The sequence below is a fragment of the Jatropha curcas genome, chromosome 6 (assembly GCF_041381405.1).
Source record: "Jatropha curcas cultivar XTBG-Jc1 chromosome 6, XTBG_Jcur_1.0, whole genome shotgun sequence".
Classification (NCBI taxonomy): Eukaryota; Viridiplantae; Streptophyta; class Magnoliopsida; order Malpighiales; family Euphorbiaceae; genus Jatropha; species Jatropha curcas.
Genome location: NC_143156.1, coordinates 3,123,101 through 3,147,725, shown reverse-complemented (window position 1 = coordinate 3,147,725; position 24,625 = coordinate 3,123,101). Strand labels below are relative to the sequence as shown.

General features: G+C 32.6%; 4 protein-coding genes across 4 annotated transcripts; all 4 read right to left on the bottom strand.

The window, feature by feature from the left end:
* Positions 1 to 438: 438 nt before the first annotated feature.
* On the bottom strand, positions 439 to 9,681 carry LOC105629693 (Beta-glucosidase, GBA2 type family protein). The gene is made up of 20 exons (XM_012211321.4): positions 9,415 to 9,681; positions 8,872 to 8,946; positions 8,124 to 8,228; positions 7,633 to 7,689; positions 7,458 to 7,528; positions 6,886 to 6,985; positions 5,702 to 5,772; positions 5,434 to 5,534; positions 5,249 to 5,352; positions 5,110 to 5,163; positions 4,871 to 4,926; positions 4,719 to 4,757; positions 4,475 to 4,619; positions 3,458 to 3,639; positions 3,315 to 3,382; positions 3,066 to 3,138; positions 2,932 to 2,993; positions 1,873 to 2,800; positions 1,352 to 1,642; positions 439 to 883 (listed from the first exon to the last, which is right to left on the bottom strand). The coding sequence occupies exons 2-20, from the start codon at positions 8,944 to 8,946 to the stop codon at positions 604 to 606; spliced, it is 2,862 nt and encodes a 953-aa protein (XP_012066711.1). The 5' UTR covers positions 9,415 to 9,681; the 3' UTR covers positions 439 to 603.
* Positions 9,682 to 11,568: 1,887 nt separating this feature from the next.
* LOC105629692 (cytochrome c) lies at positions 11,569 to 13,187 on the bottom strand. The gene is made up of 3 exons (XM_012211320.4): positions 12,943 to 13,187; positions 12,710 to 12,843; positions 11,569 to 11,851 (listed from the first exon to the last, which is right to left on the bottom strand). Exons 1-3 carry the CDS (start codon positions 13,052 to 13,054, stop codon positions 11,759 to 11,761), a joined length of 339 nt encoding a protein of 112 aa, XP_012066710.1. The 5' UTR covers positions 13,055 to 13,187; the 3' UTR covers positions 11,569 to 11,758.
* A 2,221-nt stretch (positions 13,188 to 15,408) lies between these two features.
* Positions 15,409 to 16,780, bottom strand: LOC105629691 (cytochrome c). Its single transcript, XM_012211319.4, has 3 exons — positions 16,573 to 16,780; positions 16,327 to 16,460; positions 15,409 to 15,768 (listed from the first exon to the last, which is right to left on the bottom strand). The coding sequence occupies exons 1-3, from the start codon at positions 16,682 to 16,684 to the stop codon at positions 15,676 to 15,678; spliced, it is 339 nt and encodes a 112-aa protein (XP_012066709.1). The 5' UTR covers positions 16,685 to 16,780; the 3' UTR covers positions 15,409 to 15,675.
* Positions 16,781 to 18,651: 1,871 nt separating this feature from the next.
* On the bottom strand, positions 18,652 to 22,705 carry LOC105629690 (plasminogen activator inhibitor). Its single transcript, XM_012211318.4, has 2 exons — positions 22,555 to 22,705; positions 18,652 to 20,336 (listed from the first exon to the last, which is right to left on the bottom strand). The coding sequence occupies exon 2, from the start codon at positions 20,021 to 20,023 to the stop codon at positions 18,815 to 18,817; it is 1,209 nt and encodes a 402-aa protein (XP_012066708.1). The 5' UTR covers positions 20,024 to 20,336; positions 22,555 to 22,705; the 3' UTR covers positions 18,652 to 18,814.
* Positions 22,706 to 24,625: the final 1,920 nt, after the last annotated feature.

Below are 24,625 nucleotides of genomic sequence, written 5' to 3'. Positions count from 1 at the left end.
ATGCATAACAGGAAATGGATTTTATAAGGTAGTTTCTATTTTCTTGTCCTTGGATAAAGAATGGTTCGGGGGAAAGGGAAATATAACGATTGGCTCTCCTAGTCTTGTGGAACTATGTTGTCTGAGATTTTGGATCAAAATATTCTTTATTACCTAGAAAGGAAAATTTTGTTTGCAAATAATATATTTGATCTTGTAGTTAATACATAAATTTTTTTTTCAGGTCTCACATGATTCTTCCCATCTTTCCCTAAATATAAAAACTGGAAACAGAATATATATATATATATATATAACTGCTATTTTTATTTTTTAAAATGAGCAACAGGCTTTTCATATCTAATAACTGCATGCATTATTATATGATTCTGATTTTGCAACCACCTTTCTTTTCTCGGAGGAAATTATCAAATAACAAGTTTCCTGTCAGGCAAAAACTTTCTTCTCTCAGGAAAAAGTTATCTTATTTCCAATGTTTCAAATTGTAGTCTTAAAATCAAAATAGTACATAACAAAAGCACCTATTCTTAATTTTCATATGTTTGAATGATACACCCCCCACCTATATACGAATACCATTGGAAGAATGATATGATACAACAATTAATTATAACCCAACTTCTTACAAGTATAATCAAATAAAGACTGAAGAAGACCTATAGATGATTCCCCTTCTGGCAACCTAAGGAAGCGAGCAACTTTGTCGTATCCAGCATGGTGTGGAAACAGATTATCTTCCTTCACTTCAAATTTCATTTCCTCTCTGTCGAGTTTTGGCCTTGATAGAGCCCACTGCATTGCCCAAATTGCCAATGGACGCATGTAACATATCGATCTATACTGGCCTTCGGTGTTCCAAGCTTCCGGAGTTTGAAAAGAATAACTATGAAGAGAACAACGTGATAGTTAGCTTGTGCATATGTGCACTAGTGCGTTGCACACGCACGCATATTTCATGTATGCAGGGGGCGGAACTAAAACTTTTGGATTGGAGGGGCCAAAAGTAAATGTGAGAATGAAGAACTTGCACATTTTAAAGGTTAAATGAAAATGAGAAACTAGGCTCTTGGGTGGCCATAAATAATGATAATAATGAAAACAATTAAAAATTCCAAGAATCAATAAGGAAATGTTAGATTTGAAGGAGTAAGGGATTACGTTACCAGAAGAAATTTTCAAATTTTCAAATTTGCAAAATTTTGATTTTCTTTTTCCTTTTGTTTTGTTTTGTTTTTTGTTTTTTTTTTTTTTTTTTTTTTGGGAGGGAGGGAGGGAGGGGTTTGGTACAAGCAACATGCCTGTGTCTTTCAAGAATGTTATACACCTATCAAATTACCAAAAAGTGTTTTACCCGAATCCTCGTTCAGACCAAGCAGCTTCATAGATTCCACTTGCAGTATGAAAGGCTGTATCAATCATATTTTCCTGAATCATTGTTGCAGCAACAGCATATGTGACTCCAGACCATATCTCTCTTGATTGTAACGATGAAAGGTCAACTTTCCCATCAGGTAGCATTCCATTTACTGCTCCTAATTTCCCATCTTTCACCTTTAAGACATTATGATCATAAACCTTTTGTAGTGCGCTTCTTGCTTTGTCTTTGTCAACTAATGGGAAAAGTCCACATGCTCGTGCATACCTAAAACATAATAAATTCATTAAATTTAATCCATCAGCCCGTGCTATCAAAAACATGAAATACTGTGTAATATTCATGCTTTTGAAAGAACATTCAGAATTCTTTCTGCTTCTAAAAGCAAGAAATATACTTCAATAATGCTAACCAATAAATTTTAGATTCTAATAACACCACATCCTAGGTGATAAGTTAAAACAAAAATTAAGGAAGTTGCATAAACTGAAACAGACCATTGTCCAGCCAATTGATCAGCCTGAATAGATGAACTGTTGCTGCTGCCACTATTGTCATAATTGAAGTAAGAACCATTCCATAATTTCTCATACACAACTTTTGCTTTCAGAAACCTAGCCCAAAAATAATCCTCTGAACCCTTGTCACCAACTTCTCGTGCCAAGGCTGATGCAGCTTGCAAAGCTGCTGCCCATAGCCCACCACTATATGCGCTCAAACCAGATACAGACCATGTATCATATGTCTGATCAGGAAAGCCGTCATTTTCAATCATCCCATCACCATCCCTGTCAAACTGATCCATAAAAGCCATTGCAAGATAAACTGAGGGCCAAACAGCTTCGGCAAATTTCTTGTCACCAGTGGCAACCACATCTCTATAAACTTGGAGAACAAATTTTGGATTCAAGTCTTTCCATCGATCAGTATTGTACAGGTTATATGCATTCACTTCAAACCAAGGATCATGAATTCCGATATCATGAGGAACTGCTCCAAGAACTTTTCTCCGGACCCATTGTCCATCATGTAAAAGTTGCATTTTACTGGGATCATGCATCATCACTGCTGCTGCAAAATCTCTTTGCACACTAAGTTCAAGTTTGGGAAATAACATAACCAAAGCAAAAGAGGAATAGAAATGAACGTCATAGGTGTTCCACATGTGATATTCAATCCCTTCAAGATAAAGGAATTGACCAATGTTTTCTTCTCCTTCTTGAAGCAAATTAGTCCCAAAAGCAGAGTTCGATGCAACAGGAGCATGAATTTGCTCAAGTTTTGAAGTCACTCTTCCAAGAATGTCGGTAGAAATATCATTCTGATGATTAATACCAATAACGCTCTTCAAACCTACCCCCGAGCTATCAAGGGAAAACTTCCTTCCCCCAGTACTTACTAAGTTATGGAATGGAGGTGATCCATCTGCAAAAAATAGCAAACAACTAACGAATTTGCAAAATTGTATGATTAAAATTGAAAATTAACACAAATTCATTCATTCTAAAAAATGAGCCAATATGCCAAGAATAAGAAGAGGCTAAAATTCCACATACCCGTCCAGATTGTACCCCCTGAGTTAAGATAATACAGCTCGTTAAATAGAGTGATAGGATACCTGCAAAGAACCTTCAAAGAATTTCAGAATCTGGATTTATGTGCAATAAAAAAAGTATAAATCCAAGATCACCATTCAGGAAGCCTTTTGTCTTCAAGAATTGGCCCTTGCCAGGCTTCTATTTGGGATTCCCAACTGCCATTATCTATGTTTCAAGGAAAATGAAAAGGTAAAAATTGAAACCATGTAGTTATCATATTAAGATATGAAAAATAGTTGCTAAAAGCATATACGACTGCAATTGTTATCCATAGTACCACCAACGTTCCAGGCCCATTTATACACTTTCATAAAGGGAAAGGGGGCTCCGTGGGATATTACCTAGAATAGCATCATGTGCAATTTTTGCAGCAGCATCCCCATGAGTACCATAGAATCTTGTGTAACGCCTGTTGATGGAAACTTTCAGCATATAGATATCTTTCAACCAGCCATAAGGTTCAGGCGAACATTTTGCAACCTACCTGTTATAAGTCCTTCCACCCACAAAGTATACTTCGGGGCAGTCCCATGCCAATGAAAATGTAACAGTGCGTACAGCATCTGGTGGAACTATCGCTGAAGCTGCAATGGCGGCCCCAATAGATGATCCCAGTTCTGAAGGAACTGATGTTCCAGAAGACTTAAGGTTGTCAAAGGATCCGTGCTATTAAGATACACGTGCACATATTAAGTTCAATAGAGAATGAAAAGAGGAACTGTGTACAATACAAAGGGCACTTGTAGCAGTATTTCCATGTGCAAGCATAACCACAGGTAAACCCAAGAAGAAAGTATATTTTTAGAAACATAAAATTTGGAAAAAAGGTAAAAAGACGAAGAAACTTTTTCCAGACACTTTAATATTCTACCTCCAACCTAAAAGTACGAATAAAAGATAACAGGAAAAATAAGACATAATAGCGGCCGGCCCTTCATAGCTTAAGGTAGACAATCCTTTTGTGGGTAATTCAATAATGAGAAATGTATTCCTCATAATTATCAATCTATGCTATCACAATTTTCTTCTCTTCCTTAATTAGTAAGAACAGAAAACTAAGGCCTGCCACACTTGAGCTAATGTCCAAGGTCCACAACTTGCAGTATATGATAAATAAATATAATCATAGCAGATCTTTCCTCATTCAAAATAGATTATGGGGCAAAAGAACTACGGTGGGCAAGTCAAATCATAACAAGTAGGTGGAAAAACTCAAGTATCTTAGACAGCTCATTAGTTTTAAACTGTGATTAAGCATGCTCAATATCTATTTTATACTTGGGTCTTAGTTTATGCAGTATTAATCATACTTCCTACCTTACTACAATTTCCTTTATCATATACTATCTAAGAGAAGCAAATGAACATCACTAATTATGTTAAATTTGCTGAAACCAGTACTCTGAGCGGTTACAAAATGAACTAGGATATGTTCAGTGAAAAATTCAAAAAATGCAGCCAAGGGATACAAAATTTAAAATATGAAAAGAATTAGAGCCACCTCTTTTATTTCATCCCACATGTCCTTTGCTGTAATTCCTTGGGAATGCCCAGAAATCACAAAGCGTGGGCATTTTGAGACATGAACTCCATTGATCTCCTGTGCAGCAATAGCAAAAGTCACAGGGGGCAACCCACTCGCTGTCCTGTAATAATAAATACAAGATTTGAATCTAGAATACTAGAACACATGAAGCAATCTAACAAAACCTAGAATTATCTTCAATGCCAGAAATTGGGCCTACTTGTGATGTAGAAGGACACTATGCACACCATCCTCCATCCTAGCATGATAAATAATCTTGTCGATTAGTATAAAAACCATAAGCATCACCAAGCAGATACATTTGTATAAGTAAAAGAAAAAGTGAAGTATGAGTTACAAAACTTCTCTCACATTGTTGTGGAATTGAAGTGCTGACCGGAAAATTCGGAATCCCCTCCAACAGAATTCTGAATACACATAGAAGGCAGTGAGTTTGGGTGAGGTTTGATAGCTTTTAAAATAGAAATCTATGTAAAAATACACTGTCACTTGGCATTTATGGCTGAGCTAAACATATAAAGAGGTATGGACCAGCAGAGAAACCACATTAAGAATTTGGAAGCGAATAATGCAATGTAAAAATGACTTACTGCCCACGTGAAAAGCAAGGAGACATCTGCAGCAGCCTTTCCAGAATTATAGAGCTGGAAAAAAAATTAATTGACACTAATCAGCAAGTAACCTGCATTAGATATCTAATGATCAAACTTCTTAGAGACTCATTCCTACCGTAAAAGTGAAAACTGAGACAGGGAAGCTACTTTCTTTATAATTGTGAGGAATAACAGGTGAAATTTGACGACAAACAATTCTAAGTTCTGGATCAGGTTCGCCTGCATACAAAGAATTGAGGAACCAGATACGAGAAAAAGAATTATCCACGATGATTTTATGCACTAGATAATGTAGATTACCGTCATATATGGTCCATGCCCTTGGATACAAAGCATGATATGTAGAATTATCCCCCATCAGGTTCCAGTCCCAAGATTCAATTCCAGAAACTGCAGGTTCTCTGAGTATGCAAATGACATTCAATAAGTTAATTCTTAACTGGCTTTCTTTCTCTACTTGTTTTCCTATCAAGTCTAAAAGTTCACCTCAACTAAGACTCACATTGAAAAAGGAGCAGTTTAAATGTATTAATCATTAATTTAACTGGAAAAGAATAAGGTCACTTACTTGACACTCTCTGGCTTCCTTGGGCACAGAACACTAGAGTACTTTTCACCAGTTGAGCGTGAAACAAAAACCTGCATGAAATATTTAAAGAATTTTTAATCCCTTTGCAGACACCGATGGAAATTCAAATCATTTTCATTCACAAATTCTTTGTAATCTCTCACAAAGGCTATGATAATTGCTTAAACCAACTCTAAAGCAACTGCTGATAACCAATTCCAGCATTACAAAACAAGAATTTTCAATCACTATAATGAAAATAATCCATAAATGTACATATTTCGTCTGATTATTGAATTTTACTCCGACAAGAATTGAGCACTCCATCAATTGCCTTATTCCTTTTCCAATAGAGTAACAAAATTTAACAAACAACATAGACAACTAATCATCAATAAAATTTAATTAATGGCATATACAGCTAATCATTAGAGTTTAGGCATCTAAACATTGAATATATTTCCAATAAATGTCTGAAAAATCAATAAGTGATCAACCTTACATTAACCCAGTACTGACTGACAAACAACAGAACTAGCAAGAATTAGAGGAGATGGAACTAATGGTAATTCTTGCGGAAAAGGAAAAAAAAAATTGAGGACTACTGAAATATCATAACTTCCAGGTAATGATGATGAGATAGTCTTGAAGCAAAAATCAAGTGACAAGATCAATGATTAGAAATCTATAGAGAAAGGAAAGGAAGTTGGGAAACTCAATCTTAATCAGAACTCTTTTCTAAGTTCAAGGACAAAGAATAAACATGCCATCCCACAATCTTCATCATAATTAGAGCTCGTAGTTATTAGATATATAAAGTAGATGGACAGCCATGTAGTCTAAACAGTTTGCAAATAAGTAAAAACAGAAAAAATAAAAGGTCTATGAGTACTCAGCATCCATTAACATACAGACATGACTGCTGTTTTTGGAGACAGCTACAAACAATCAAGCATGCAAAAAAAACATTTATTCACGGCCATTTACTTTTCATAGGTTCGAGAACACAGGACCATAACCATGTTTCTGCGAGCAAGTCTTGCCACTAAAAGATCCAACATCTGACATGCATCAATTTCACAAGATGCACAAATTATATAAATTTGAAGAAAGCGCTCTAAGGCTAGTCATGAAACTACATGGATCACCAATCTTTTGGCTGGGAACATGTGTGCAAAACTTACAGAAAATTGATTTGCTAAAACAGGTTTTTCTTCACATATTCTAGGGAACAGCTGCCAGCGCTGAAATTCACCTTTATAACTTCTTCCAATGCTTCCAGAGCTGTAAAGTATCAAAATTTCATATGACAAAGAAAAAGAGTGTTTTAGAGGGGAAGTCATAAAAAATCAATGTTAATTTGCAATGAAACAAATAACACATATATTTTGGGGTACATCTGAAATACCAAGTTGTCAAATGCCGACCTAATTTCAATGTAACTTGAATAGTTAATATTACCTTCACATCTTTTAGTATGAAAACTTGCAATCAATGCTACATGGGCTACAATGCAATATTTGCATCGTAAATACATACAAATGATTGGATGTATAACTTAATACAGTTTAGTTGATTATAAATTCATTGATTTAAATATAAGCTAATAATTAGGTGTACACCTTTCTAGATTACAGTTTTCTGAAGAAAGCAAACAGTGAGCCTAGAGTAATGACAAATATTGATTTTCTGAGAAATGCAATGCAACAAATATGAAATGCAAGTTTTTTAATGAACCAAAAAGATGAAGACCCACCCAATAGCACCAAGCGGAACTCCTTGAGTAGATGTTAGAAAGCGCTTAGCAAATGGATCGATAATACCTCCCTACAATAGCCAAAACAGAACATGAAAATCAGACTGACCTATACATTTATTAACATAACTAAAACATCAAGGTAAAATTCATCATTTAAGATAAAAGAACTCACCCTTCCTTTGGCAGCTTCTTCTCGGAGAAACTGCCACAACCGAATACCTACAGGAGCCTGCCAAAACCAAAAAAACAAAAATCATGTCATGGACTTACATAACTAAGAGAAGCAAAAATTTGTCACCTGAAAACCTTTCCAACACTAGAGTATTAACATGGATATCATAATTCTCAGAAGTATGAAAAAATCAACAAGGTATGCAGGTACACTTCGCAACAATATCAGGTCTTGATACGTGAAAGAAAAGAGAAAAAAACACAGCCATCTTACTGTAATCTGACACAAGTTGGCATATGTCATGATTCTCACTTCCCCATAAAAATATTAAAACTTGTGATGAACATTCACTTGTTCATCTTCATTTGCATCATTTCATACATTGTGCATAACCTTTCACTCCACATGACACAAGACAATCATTATACATAATAAGGAAATATAGTCATTGAAGGATTTAAAAAATAAAAAATAAAAGGATATGTACATACCAGTTGAAATTTCTCTTGAAAACGTAAATTAAATTGTGAAAGGGCAATTTCCTCAGCATTTAATTTCCGCTGCCAGGTCAATGATGCAGGTTTCCCAGGATCAACCTTAATCAAAAAATAAAAATGAAATTAGATACGAGACAAGTATTTGAAGCTTTGGTTATGAAGGAAATGCCAATTAAAGTTACTCAGCTATGAATCAAAAAGATGCAATTTCATGTTCACAATAACAAAAGTGATAATGAAATGAATCTCCTCCATCAAGGTTTCTTTCTCATTTCATGACACATGGAGAGATGCAATCACTGAATCCAAACTGTGGAAAGAACATGACATGCCACGATTTCTTTTTCATTTCTGACAGTTCTCCATACTACATACCCCAGAAACCATCACCTTTTCAACACACTAATAAAATAATATTTATCATCAACAACTGAGGCAACATGAACAATCAACATGATGCTGAGATTGTGGCCACAGAAATGGCAGCTTAGCTTGGTGTCAAGCTAGGAAAGGCCTATCATACATGACATACACATGTCAATTTTTGTCCTGCACTTTTGAATTTGTTTGCGCTCCATTACATAGAGTACCAAGGGATCAATTAAATCACCATAAAAAAACAGCAGGAAAAAAAAAAGCAAATAAACCTTTTTAAACCAAACATTTACTGTTTAAATTAAAAATACCCCAACCAAGCAGAAAAGGGTCTGAATTAATGCTAAAACAGAACAAAGTATCATACCTTATCCACCAAAGAATCAGAAGGTTCTCTGTCCTCCTGATTGAAACCATTCTCCAGTAACTCTCCCTCAAACATCTGTCCAGCAACAAACAAAAAAATAAGGAAGTCAAATTACACCAACTACGAAATCAACTTTCTCGACGCTTATATGGCAATGGCCTTTCTGTAGTAACTACCAAAAAAACTATTTTCAGCAAGTTACTAGCACTAACCACTGTCCTTTTTGATTCCGTTCATATGACAAACAAAAAAGACGTTATTAATTGAATTCCAATTCCATAGACCCTAATCCACCAAAACTAAACCAAACACTAAAAAGAACAACAATAACAAGATTTCTATGCTGACTTTCAAGTTCAAACAAAAATAGACTTAAATCAATCTAAAACTCCAAATATAGGCACATATATACCAAAACACATGATCATCAAAAGTTAAGGTAACTACCAGAATTATGAAAAAAGACATAACATTGCTAAATTTACAACATAAAACAGATACAGTAAAAATAAGCATAAGAAACTGAAATGCATGGAAACTAACCTGAAATAGAAAATCTATGAAAAGAAACTGGGAATGGGTTTTGCAGAGTAATCTGGAATCCTAAATCTTGATCACCCAAGAAGGTTAATTGTGAGTGGAAGATGTGAAAATGTGAATCTTTCAAATGGTCCAATCAGTTGGCAGTTTTGAACTTTGAACAGGTAGTAACTTCTCTTATTTGTCTGAACCAATTGCGACAATTCGTGCTTAATCATTGTTGGTCCTGCTCTTTATGTATTTTTTCGTTTTTGCAGGAAAATGAAAATCCCTGGTTTTTGGAGTTTTCTCGTTAGCGACCATCTCAATAGTCAACAGTCAATAGTCATTCCGGCATTTTTTTGTTTTTTCATTTTTAGCAAAAAGTAAAAATAAATAAATAAAAGATTGTAAAATTTGTGTTGATTTTTATTTTTTTACAATATTGAAAATTAAGAGATTAAATATAAATATTTTTTTATATAAATCACAGGTATCCGAATTTCGAAGTTCAATCACAGCTAAGACTATTCGTCCCTCCAATATATTTAATGAAAATTAAATCTGAAAGTTCTCTTCTCAAATGTTTAACTCACATTGCCAATTGAACCAGAACCTGTACGTTAAATATAAATACTTTATATATATAATTACCATGTATAATATTTTTCCTAATCACTTATTGTTAGACATCAAAACTATTTTATTATAAGAATCAAACAAAAGAGAAAACAAATCGCACCAATAACATTTACGTGATTTACCCATTCATATAAATTATGATTTGGGACATGTCATCAACTAAAATAAAAATAATAATAATCCAATTGCAAGTATATAATTAAGTTGCCAATTATATTAATATTGATTATGGTATGGACTAAGTCATTACGACTATAAGAGATTAAGTTTTCATTAACTTTTACACTTAATTGAATTATTTTAATTTAAATTCATATCTAATTAAAAATAATAATAAAATAGAAATGTTAAATATAATCCTTTGCCATATAAGAAATACTATTTAGGATTTTTTTTACTATACAAAATAATTTTAATATTTGAAAATAAAAAATTGTAATCTAATGTAGTTAGCTCATTAAAGTTTTTTTTTTTTTTTTCTGAATCGAAATAAAATATTATAGTAGAGAGAGAAATAGGTATAAAGGATAAAGAAAAACTAGTTAAACGAAGACGTTGGGCCTCCTAATGAACAAATTAAGTTTATTAATCATTTTTATTAAAAAAAAAAAAAAAAAAAAGCTCGTTAATCATTTGATTTCATATTTACCAATTACAATTTTTGCAAGGAATTAAGAAAACATATATATATATTAGAGACAATTTCATAAAACATAAATTGAGTTGATGTTGACCAAATCAACCAAGGTGGGACAAGATATACAACAACAATAAAAGCTAGCAGAAACGCATTTACACGTATGATGCGAGTTTATAGTGACACTCTTAGTGATTTGAATTTTAGTTACCATCCTCTACTTAACATTCAAATTGAAAACCCATACCCACACCTTCTTGCTAGATTTTTATAGTACATGATGGGAGCAAGAGCATAAACCAAAGAAAGACAAAACAAATAGTCAAAAACCAGATTGTCTTAGACAAAATGAATAAAATAAATAGTAACAAATGGTTGAATTTTGGTGAAAATATTTTTATTAGATAAAACAATAAATCCAAATTCGTTAGGTGCATGTCAATTCTTAGAATCGCTTGATGAGAAAACTCATTCTTGATACATGTAAATTGATCTGAAAATATCTCTAGTTATAAGTATTAAAAATATTAATGCACGTTCTTAGGGATTGTGTGAATGCAACGATGTTTGGGCTTCTCTCCAAGAGAGCAACAATTGGGCTTGTCTAAAGAGCTCTGGCTTTGAAGGACCAAGGAGTTTGAAAGAGGAGAGGATAGGCCAGACTCAAACTTAATAGTCTACATGAAGAGGGTGAGCAGCACCTCCCCTAAACCATAACTTTTTATCCATAACCATCTTCCCTTAAACCATAACTGTCTCATCCACAAGCATCTTGCTTGTATCCACCACAACAAAGTTCATCAATACCACTCCCAATCACAAACACATTTACATATTTTTCTACCTCTTTAATACTCCATCGTATAAGAACATGTTGTAGTGATTTACAAGTATCCAACTCAAATAATAAATCTTGATGTTTTCAAAAATCATTAAGGTTCATGACATGCCTCGCCACGGAGCATATATATTTGAGCCCTGATTGGTTTTATTACAACTCGAAAGCTATTCTCTTCCTTGTAGAAAAGAATTCCATTTGGGAACATTTGAGAGATAACCTACACTAACCAGAAGGGTTAAGGCAAAGAATCATGCAGTTGCTTCCTTCAGATATGCAATGAGATCTGCACGATCCTGTGGCTTCTTCAACCCCGGGAAGACCATCTTAGTACCAGGAATATACTGCAAAAAGAAGTTTTGAAAAGGATATGCAGCTGAGAATGAGATTATGCTTTAATAGTCATATTCAAAGACAAGGAAAAGGAACATTAAGTAAACAAGTTCAACATGCATCTGCCTGTACTTGCACACGATCCATAACAAATCTAATACTACGATACTATGTTAGGTTCTCCCAAGGGATTGAATGAATGAATGTCTTAAATAGAAAAGCTTATCAAAAGATACAAATCTGAAGTTTCACGACTATCACATTTGCTTCTTAAATGAAGTGCAAAATGCAAATCAAGAAAATATCCACTGCTACTCAACAAAGGAAAAAGAAAAAATTCATAGCAACCAACTGATGAATATACTGCCCAATACAACCACAACCACCAAAGCCTTAGTCCCAAACTAGTTGGGAATATACTACCCAATAAAGTGTTAATTAATAATTACAAAGCTATTCAAGCAATCCGCGATCAACTGTCACCCACAAAGTTCAACATGGGATCAATAGAACAACTACTTCAGCATAAGAAAATTCAGTAAAGCCTTTGTATTTTCACTAAGCAAATGTGGAGAAGATATTTTGCCAATATTTCTCATTCAAACCAAATCATCAACATTATTAAAATTTAATACATATGAAGCTTGAAAGTATAACACATTCATCATTAACATAAGACTGAATTGCTAAGCTTTTTCATTTAATGAAATGCATGTCCACAACATCAATCATTTCTTCATACTATGCTATTTAAAGAAAACAAACAAATAGATCTGTTCTGAGTTGATTATCTAAATATATTAAATATCAAACAAGACACAAATTAAATGATTGAAGTATAAAAGAACATGAAACAGCTCAACTTGTACCTTCTTTGGGTTAAGCAAATAGTCATACAATGTATTCTCGCTCCAAATCACAGCCATGTTTTTGTTAGCTGCAGAATAGGAATATCCAGCAGTTGTACCAGATTGTCTCCCAAAAAGCCCATTCAAATTAGGTCCTGCAGATCAAAAAACCAGAAAATCTCATTCATTGTCAGATAAAGATCTAGGCATATTAAAGCATCAAATGAGATCCAAATATATATATATACACTCACCTTGTTTATGGCCGGCGCCTTTTTCGACGGTATGGCACTGGGCGCACTTCGTCTTGAAGATCTTCTCTCCGGCTTTAGGATTGCCCGGCGGTGCTTCCTCGAATGTCGCCATTTTGAGCTCTCTACAAACAAAATAAAAATCAAAGGGAGGAAGGGATTTCTAGGGTTTCAATTAGACACTGCAAAAATATTGCGGAATGGGAAAGTGAAGTTTTAAGAAGGAGGGGATTTCTGGAGCTAGCTCGATAGTACACGAACAGCGTGGAATCAGGCTGTGGCCGCCACGCATCTTATTTAAATGACAGGACTACCCTTGCTTCTGCAGTTTAATTACTATGTCGTCCTAAGTGGTTATTCTAGACCTGTATTTTCATTTGTGGAAATTCTCAATTCCATAGGTCTATTCGACTCTATTGGATTCACAATAAAATAATATCGATTTATTTAAAAATAAGTGGAGTCTCAATTTTAAAAATACTTTATAATCATATTTATTTTTCAAAAATTGTAGGGAAAACATGATATTAAGTAATAATCTTGTTATATAAAAAGAAAAATAAATAAATATTTTCATTGTCAATTGTTGATCTACATTTCCCAATTTCAAATATATACAAAAAAAAAAAAAAAAAAGGCATTTTGATTTATGATTATATTAACACGAATACTTCCCTACCCAATAATAATTTTACATAATGGACTGCTTTTAAAAATTATTAAAAGTTAAAACAATTATATCTCAATATGAAAATTCAAATTTTTGCTATATATAAAAGTTCCCTTTCCCAATATCCAAAAACAAATAACCATATTCTTATCATCAAATTTTCAACTCATACAATTAATATCATGATAGCTAATTTTAGCATAATAGACCATATTGTTCTCTTTACAGGAAAAATAGCGATAGACAACATTACCAACGAGATGTCTATCACTAATGTGAAGCAGTAAAATCAGCTCGACTCGTCTACAATCGTATAATAAGTTTGGATTTGTCTGCAATCGTATTATCTTCTTATTATGTACTTAGTGAATAGTAATTTTATTTTATGGTTTAAAATAGTAATTTTTTTAAAATTTTGCTTTCCTTGTTCTTGAACAATTTCCTTGGTTCTTGAACTTTTTACAACTTATGTACTTAGTGAATAGTAATTTTATTTATGTACTTAAGTGAATAGTAATTTTATTTTTGCATTTTAAAATAATAATTTTTTTCAATTTTGCCCTTTTAGTTCTTGAACTTTTTATAGCCCTCTTAACTTTATTTGCCGGCTCCATCACTGATCATATGTCTTTGATTATTTGGAATTTTGGGGTAGGCGGAGAATACTTCATTTAAATTTTTTTTCATGTATCAAAATTGCGAAAATGAAGGAAATGTCCATACAAACAACCTTGAAGGTAAGAGTGCTTTTACAGGTCTAAGTAACTACAAATGAATATTCGAATATGCTCACAGACTACTTAAAAGAAGCCAAAACAGAAAGATAAAGTTAAATAGAATGCAAATCTGCTGGCGAGAAGGAGCTGAGGAATAGATAGAGACACAACCATAACTTCCAAAAGAAGGATACAGCAAAGCAGTGACATTTGATTAGTTGTTCAATAAAATTGTGCTAAAACTTCCTGTTCTTTTTCCTTCACCAAAAGATTTCAATTGACCTCCAACATAGTTTCATTCAGAACACATTTTACATCTGATGATCTACAGTTACTGAAACACTAGTCTGAGGGAATATAATTTACACTTTTCCTCAACTTCCTTTCGAGCTCCAAAAATTTAGACTATCTCGAAGGAAATTATGTCCACTAACATGTAAATTGACGCTTGTTCCTTCTGCACATACTACTTCCGCTGTTCAATAGGACTATAATTAGTAAAAACCCGCTGAACACAGTTATCATCCGTGAAAACGAATAAACTGAGGATGCATTTCAATTCCACAACCTGATATCTGACATGATAGTCTGTTTCAATCAAAAGATACATATTCTTACAGCCTGAAACTCAGCCATCAAGGTTCATGCAACATGAACACTCTTTTCAATAGTCAAACCAATGGCAATGGAGTACAATGCCTATTTGATTGTCGATAATGAATCAAAACTTTGTTCCAAGACTCCTTATAAGATCACTTCTAATAAGAAACTAATTCACTTCAAGAAATTAAAACATTTCGTTCCCTTTAATTGATTCACATAAACATGTCATAAAATACAAATCTAATAGCCTCACTATGCTGTAGCTTCAACATAAACAACTTGCAAAGACCACCTCACCAAATTTGATAAGCCTAACACCAGTAAATTATGTTGAAAATTACAGTAGCAAGATCAGAAAAATAATCATTATTCAATACTTTGGTCATGCCATGCAATATATGAATGCGTGACAAGATTCATCAACATTTGTAGGCAAATGCAGCAAACATCATAGTTTCCATAGGCCACAGCAAGACATCATAATAGAAAATCCAAAATTTATGATTTAAAAATCTCATCACAATAGATAAATCAGTAGACAGTATGACTATAAAAAAAAAAAAAAATCAAAAGTTCATGAAATGCCTCATGAAAAGGGTTTACAACAGAAAAATTTTCCTCTACTCATCTTTGAGCTTTAATTCAGCTTATTTGAAGAAGTGAATAGTCTTCTCTTCCTTTGGAAAAATAAATGGCTTAGGACAATCAATTAATGTCACAAATCAATGGCTAAATAACCATACTAAATCAAGCAGTTGCTTCCTTCAAATAGGCAATGAGGTCTGCACGATCCTGTGGCTTCTTCAATCCAGGGAAGACCATCTTAGTTCCAGGAATGTACTGCATCAAAAAAAGTTCAAAAATTTAAATCAGATAAAAAAATGCTAAAATAATTATAGTATTATACTTGGGAAAGAGACTAAACACTCAATTCATCTTTAACAGTGCATAATTATGGGCACAAACAATATACACACTTCAAATGGTATACTAGCAGAATAATGCCATATTTAATTACAATCATATGCTTGTTTCTTATATATCCATTCAGGTCTACATGAGTTGCAAAAAAGTTGAAACACTGAAATACTTGTAATGATTAAGTGCTAAAAAAGAAATTACCATAATCAACAAATTTAGCCAGAACCCATAAAACAAAGACATTCACTAATTAAACAATTATATAACACAATAAATCCTAGACAGCCAAATTTCATAAAAGAAGCAAGCAACCGAAAAGACCCCCCATAATTAGCAACTAATAGACATATTCTATATTTCTCTCCTCCTATCGCAGATGTCATCTAATCAAAATCAACAATTTGAATCAATACTAAATTAATTTCTTCTTATGATCTAATATTTACAAGGAAACAATATAAGGTGATGATTGTATACCTTCTTAGGATTAAGCAAGTAATCATATAAAGTATTCTCTCCCCAGATCACAGCCATGTTCTTATTAGCTGCAGAGTAGGAATACCCAGCTGTCGTACCAGATTGCCTACCGAAAAGGCCATTCAAATTGGGTCCTAAAGGTTAAAAAAGAAACATCAGATCCATTAGCAGAAAAATATAGAAAAATCCCTCTTTGCATGATCCAAAACAAATTAACATCGGATCTCAAATAGAAATATAATAAACCTTGCTTGTGACCGGCGCCCTTCTCGACGGTGTGGCACTGCGCGCACTTAGTCTTGAAGATTTTCTCTCCGGCTTTTACATCGCCTGGTGGTGCCTGCTCGAAAGTTGCCATTTCTTTCTTCTGCTGTCTAGAAATAAAAGATCACAGAGAAAATATAATTTTGTTGATTGATCCTAGGGTTTTTTACCAGAACAGACAGGATCGGAAGACGGAACCAGAATTTATGAGAGAAAGGAACGTTAGGGCTAGCGGCACATGATATGATGAAATGACAGCGTTACCCTTATTTTTTTATTCAATTACTCCCTCGTGCATTTTTGTTTATACTTTATAAACAAAATTTTTGTTTAATTGTGTTTAAACCCTTATATTAATATTAAATAATTCATACTTCATCGATCTAAAAATTATAGTGAGAGTTTTCTTTGAGTATTTTAAAATAATAAATTTATTTATATTTTTAAATATTTTTTTTACATTTTCACAATATCTTTATATAATTATTCGCACACAATTAATATTAGTTGAATTTATTAAATAGTAAAAAAATATTAAGATAATTCTGAAATTTGGACATACTAACTATTCTTCTTTATTTCGGAAAAAGTTTCTTATTTTGGAAAACTCAATCACCCATTAATATACAATATTTAGGATCTTCAATAATATATATGAAAAAATAAAAATAAGAATTTGTATGGAAGTATTGACAGTATAAATAATTTTTTAAAAAAAATAAGATAATCGAAATTGTTAGGTTAGCTACATATGGTAACAACAATGACTTTATTTATTTTAATATTTTGAATTACAAATAATAATATATTTATTTGATAAAAATGTGCATTAAATTAAAATTGAATAAAAATACAAAAAAATATCTTGTTGTACAAAAATATATAAATACAAATAAAAACAAATAAAAGGAAAATCAATTAGTTCATAAAAAAAAATTATAGAATAAAGAATGCGCGCACAGAAGCACTGCCCTGTTGTTGGTGGCATAATAGTCATTTTGCATATTTATATACAAAAACTAAAAAAAGCAATGCGTAATGGTGTGGTCGCATGGAGGCCATTGGTTGCTTGTTTCTTGAACTTTTCTTCATTTTCCTGCTGTTGGCGAGCGGCTGAGATTGATGACACGTGGCTAAATGTTAGCTGGCAAGAGAACAAAAGTCACGTTCCCCTAAATCATAATCACAAAAAAGTTTTGCCGTATGTTGACTGACAATGTTATTTTCCAAAACGAGGAAGATTCTTATTTCAGGGTAAAGTATTTGAAATTTCCTAAAATTAGACTAAAATTATATTCTACATTCAATATTTGGAAAAATTACTGTAAAATTGGTTTATGTATTAGTAAAGTTTTAGAAAGTTCTAATATAAATTATAAAGATTTATAACTAAGTCCATTATAGCAAATCAAGAAATATAATAATGATAAGTACATATATGACTCGGTCTCTCCTATACTCACAAAAAAAAAAAAAAAAAAAAAAAAAAAAAAAACTAGAATTTAATATAAGTAAATTAAATTTTTATATCATCAAACTTCAAATGACAACTTCTAATTAGGAGTGAGCAAACTTTGGAAAAAATAAAATCCAACTAAATTATTTTGAATTTTTGATTTGGATTTTTAATTTGATTATTTAATTTTTCTGACTTCTATTTTCAATTATTCCAGAACATTTATGTTACTCAGTCAAACCAAACCGATCAGTTTAGTTTGATTTTCAAAATATATCTCGATTTAATTCAGTTTCAAAAAAATGATCTCGTTTATAAATCTTGAAAATGAGAGTGAGAGTTGAACCTTGAAAGGGCATTCCGCATATATAACATTAATTAGCAGTACTCGCATATTAAAGACCATTGAATCAATGACAAAGCTTGGTCATATAATTAAATTGCTGCCAAGAAAAATTCAATATAAACAAGGACTAAATTCTATAACATCACCATACGCATTTCTCTACCTAATCATAATATATAGGCATTCATTATAACAAGGGTGCAAATGAACAATTAGTAATAAAATTGATTACAGGAAAGAAAAAGGAGGGGACAAAAAGGAAAGAAAACAGATAAATTCATTAACCAAAAGCACCATGACCATATCTAAAAATTAGAAAACAAACCAAGAATAAAATTCTTATTGAAACTAACCCTTTACAATCAGTTGTTCTTTACCACAAAATTGATATTCACCAAGAGTACTCAGTTTCTTGCCCACTTTCAGTATCCTTGTGCTTGCCTTGGCGGACGCATAGGCCAACCAAGAAGAGGGGGTGATCCTGGTGGGGTTGCATCTCGACTTGGAGAGAAGAGGCTCAGTTCCACAAATTGCCCTGTTGAAGCCCCATCCCTGTCATAAGTTCGGAAAGAAATCGATCCACGCTTTGTTGAGGCATCAGAGTTTCTCCCAGGGCTTACTCTGCTGCTTTCTTCAAGATGGCTTTGGTTAGCAATGAGAGAAATGGTGTCATTGTGCTCGTCAAATAATCTTCTCCTCGCCTCCAAGTCCTGAAGATTGGCCAAGGCCAAAGAATCCGCTACTGGGCAGTACACAAGCATGCAAATACACACACTAGCACAACATAAAAGGGCAAGAAAGGCTGAGAAAGCAAGAGCTTCAAACAGAAAATGCTCTGGTTTAGATAAAACAGATAGTCCAAGTAAAAGAACCCTTAGTGGGAGAAAACTTGAAACGGAGAATATTAATGTGTAGACTCTCTTCTGCAAACCCTTATTGATTACCAATTTCAAAATCCGCCTTCCAAGCCAAAACAAGTACACAGTTAGTATGGTGGCAAAAAGCCCTAGGAGGATGGTATTTAGTAAAGGGTAAGTGCAGAGGGCAATAACATCAGGAGCATTTTCTATCTTAGGAGTGGCTGTGCTTGTGAAATAATGGGGCAATTTTCGCAAGGATCCTTTATTCTTGCGCAATTGTGGTCCAATTAGAATGATGAAGAGCTGAAGAGCAAAAATGGGAAGGCAATAGAGAAGGACATATCCAGCAGTTTTTCTGTTCCATTTTCGACTTAGGATTCCTGATTCCATCTTCTGTAAGGGAGCACGAAGGAGAAACACTAGGGTGAGAAATAAACAAGGTTCTGCAAATCCCAGATTTGAAACAATGTAGCCTTTGCAAACCGTTTCCTGCCATTTCAAGTCTAGGGCATTCAATACTCTTCCTTCACGCCTCAACAAACTTAACCGTATAATCTCACCAAAACCCCACCAGATCACAAACAAAATAAATGTGATTCGGATAATCCAAGGACCGCTAAAATAAGTGAGTTGAACAAAGTCTTGATTACGAACGCGAGAACGGAAGTAAAGTGAGTAAGCAATGCAAAACAAACCAAGAAGAATCAAGATGGCTACTAGGCAAATTGTCACCGCACCGAATGCATCGGCAGCAAATCTCGTCAGGGGCATTACCCGAAGCACAAATGCCACGCATGCTCTCTGCCAGCATGGATACAAGGAATCCTCCTCTGGTTGTGTAAGCGCTTCCTTCCCAGGATTAATTTTTAATCACAATAATCTCCAAGATAATAATGGAATATAGCTTGTCCAGGCTGAACTAACCAAAAACAGTTACTCTTGAGTAAATTCAGCTTCCGGTTTAAAACAACAAGGATGGCAACGTCATGAAAGATGCCACGCGTCAACTGGTCCAAATCCAACTCTATTGTGCCCACTTCAAGAATTTTGTAATCTCGTTCAAGCAAGTTATCAGGTCACTTACCTGTAATGTCAAAATAAGGAAACTAGTCAACAAAGAGCAAATAATTAATAATGTTTTCAGAATGTTGAAGCAAGGGTTTTTTTTTTTTTTTTTTTTTTTTTGACATATACATATACACTAGGATGAATAATTGAATATACAAATGAAAAATCTTTAGTCAAGTAAACACAGGCAACAATTCTGAGAACTTGTTTCATGAGATGACACAGGAAACTTTTCATCTTCATGAGTACCAAATCTAATTTTTGCTTGCCTCCAAGATGATATTTGAGAAACACAAATTTTCACATGAAATACAAGCCACATTAACACATGAAGCTACAACTACTACTACAAAGCACCAAATTTCAATAATTAAATGACCCACTTGATAGCCACAACATCACATTGAAATATGTAAGAATATTGCTCCTCTATATAACTAGAATAATACACCTCCACTCGCCCGTCAAAAAAAAAAAAAAACATATAACTGAAAAAATAATGCACTTTTATACATGTAGTCTGACTTCTTGATGAGAATTCCCCAAGAGGCTACCTTTACTATGATTAAGAAAGGAATTGAAAGCCCAACAAATTCAAAAATTCAAGCTTCTTTTTCTTATATTACGAAAATAATATATAATATGCATGTGTATGTGTGTGCATATATATATATATATATATATATATATATGCACACACATACACATGCATATTATATATTATATATATATATATAATATATATATATATATATATGGAAGTAAAAAAAAAGAAATGGAAACCATTATGTATTTATCAAAAATGTCAAGGAAACTGTCAACCTGTGAGCATGAAAGGTTAGTGGGTTAGGTTGCCAAAAGATAAAGTTGGTTAGAGGCATAACGCATAAAGTTTCTCTACACACAGTACATTCCTTATATGCCATGTGTAACACAATGCAGCTGATGTCTTCAACCAAAGTAGCAAAATAGCATCAGAGAAGTACAACGTAATATTTAAAACAGCCAAAAAAAATGAAAAATTGAATAATAGCATCACACTTTCCATGACATGCAAAAGCTGCCAAAATTAATAAATACTTTCAAAATTGAGACACATAATAGGCTGCAATTACTACCATGTAAAAACAAGTTAGTAACCTGCCATCATATAGAACATAACTCATAGACGACCGAATATTTACTTATAAAAAAACACAAACAAACTATAGAACAATAAAACCGCCAATAAATTCTCTCGATCAATTACGTCACCGGTAGAACAAGTGTACACCTCAAACAGCAGCCACATACTAAAAAACAATTAACAAATATTTAATGGTCAATTATTACTACATCGTTAATGGTTAGATAATCATAAGCATACCAAGTTACAAGAACAAAAAGATTTTAAAAAAATTATAGCAAATCTCATTATTGAAAAGTAGTTACCATTTGGGAAACCAGACAACTAACTCATATCTTTCAGTTTTAAGAAACATGAACAATAAATCCGAAAAAAAAGCATTTGCAAGGCGCATGCTAAGCTTTTTATCTTTTTTTCCTTCTTCTCTATTCAATTTTCAATAAATATAAAAAAGAGAATCCTTTTTTTATTATAGCAAATCACATTATTGAGAAGTAGTTACCATTTGGGAAACCAGAGAGCTAATAATATATTTTAGTTTTTAAGTAACATGAACAATAAATCCTAAAAAATAAGCATCCACAAGGCGAATGCTAAGCTTTTTATTTTTTATTTTCCTTCTTCTCTAATCAAATTTCAATAAATAAAAGAAGGAATCCTTTTTCAATTTAATTAATTCTACTTATCCTCCCTCTCTTAGCAACCAAAGACACAAATTAAAAAGTAAACAAATGCACATATTACTCTCTCGTGTTCTTCAACATTCTAAATCTACGCATTCTGACTAACACATTGGACATATACAAATAAGTATAAACCCAAACATAATTATATTCACTAAAACTGCAAGGTTAAATAAAACATAGCATCAAACAACAAAAACGCAGAAAGATAAATTAAAGAAAAATCTCGAAAAATAAAATTTAAATCGCCAACACATGAACATGCTCTAAAACATCACAACAACAATAATATTCAGCAAAGAAGAAGAAATAAAAACCATATGTAAAGCCACATCACAAAATAGCATGCAAAAACCCTAACATCAAATAATTCATAGAGAAAAAGAGAACCAAATGAGCAAAAAGTAGATCAATATAAAGCTTACAGAGCAGAGAATCTTGATCCGGAGACGTTTGACCGAGAATCCAAGAATCGTAAACCGAGATCGAAAAACCCTAACTTCAACAAAGAGAAACGAGAGGGGGAGAGGGAGAGAGAGAAAGAAGAATGTGAGAGAGAAACAGAGGGAGAGAGATGGAGAGGGGGAGAGAACGTAGTTAGGGGAATAGGTGAGTGGGACTTTGTTGGTGACAGGCTGTCTCCAGCTGTGTCGTCCGAAGCAATAGGTTCTGATTAGAGACTTCGCTCGGGTTTACTCCGAATCTACGTGGCTGTACCTTGGCGGCGTTTTCTGCGAGTTTTTTCTTTTTTCTAAAATAGTAGTCATTTTAATTTTGACACGAATATTAAAAACAAAAATTTAAATGAATTAATTTGTTTATTAATTTATAATTTTACCTATTACTAGAAAAACAATTACAAATTTTTAGACTTTCTGACTTACAACTAAAATAAAAATAATTAATTAATTAATTTTGAATTTTTAAATTAATAATGTCAATATTTTGGAATAAAGAGAGTAGTATTATTCAATATCTACAAAAAATAAAATAAAGAGTGAGCTTGATTGGTTTGGCGGTTAAGGAAACCTGAGATTAAGATTAGCGACCCAAAACTGAAAATGAAATGGAGTTTTGAGTCTTTCTGATTAGGCTTTGTTTTCCTCATTTTTGATACCGTACAATAAATTAAGGAAAATATTTTTTATAATTTTTTTTTATTTTTTTGAGCATCCAAAGAAAATAGATTAACAAAAAATATTTTGTGTTCAAAGAAAAATTAAGTTATGTTTTAAAAAATGACTTATAATCTTCAAGAGAGAAAAAGTAAAAATATTTTCCAAACCGAGAAATTTATTATAATTTTATAAATCTATATTTTTTAATTTATTAATTGTCAGTAGTCACTCCAAGTATCACGCTCAACTCCAACCATTAGAGGAATTATTTTTCTTTGGATCAAATCAATTTCATCCCATATTGAATTGGCAAGATCCGCACGGTTTTATCCCGCAGGTGAAATGGAAAACTTCACAATAAGTCACCCAACGTAGGATTTTTGTTAAGCAGCACGCTTAACCCTAAAGTTCTTCCAATTCTCCAAGTCATTCCACCAAAAAGCGCCTCTGATGATTAGTTTCTCCTTTTTAATATATGATCTGATTCATTCATATATTCTGCATTCCACTACCAATAGTTAGTCTATCATCCTAAAAGCTAACTAAGAATTTTGCTCTACATATCCTCTTAGGATCACTTTGCCGGTTCAGGATGTCATAAGTTCACCAATTTTCATATGGTTCGAGTCCTCGAATCATACATTTATAGAGGGATATGGCTCTGATACCAAAATAAATATGTCGCATCTTATCCCATTTTAAGACGTGACATATCGCTCGTAATATATTTATTAAGCACTTAGTCTATATAAAAACTCAATAAACATACTACAACGGACTTAATTTTTTATATTGAAAATGCATGTATAGTAATAATTTCAAACACTATTGAGACATTTTAGATATCATAAGACTCAATTTTATAAAAATATCGAACTAAATAAATTTCTTTTTTTAGAAGATATAACATTTCACTGTTTAAAATGTTTTAACTAAAACTCTAATATAAATTATTCATTTTTCTCTTTAAAAAATGAAATTCTTCAAATTTAATTTATTAACATATTCCATGGCATATATTAAAAAATTGAACTATTTATACAATAAATTTGAGAACAACATTTGGATAAATACTCCATTGTTGTAATTTCATTCTACCCCTAATAAAATTGTTCAAATAATTCAAAGAAAAAATATAAAAATAATAAATATTTGAAGTTTGATTTATAATAATAATAATGAGAAGCTTAAATGAGTAAAAAAGAAAATGATAAAATTCTTTCTTTTGCATGATTACGTATAATTCACTGACAACTTCATTCTCTCTAAATATTATCAATATATAAAAAATAAATAATAATAATATATAACCCAAAGCTTTGTTTGTCAATTATTAAAAGGAGCCAATCACAAACGTACAACAAGCAATGTGTAGAAT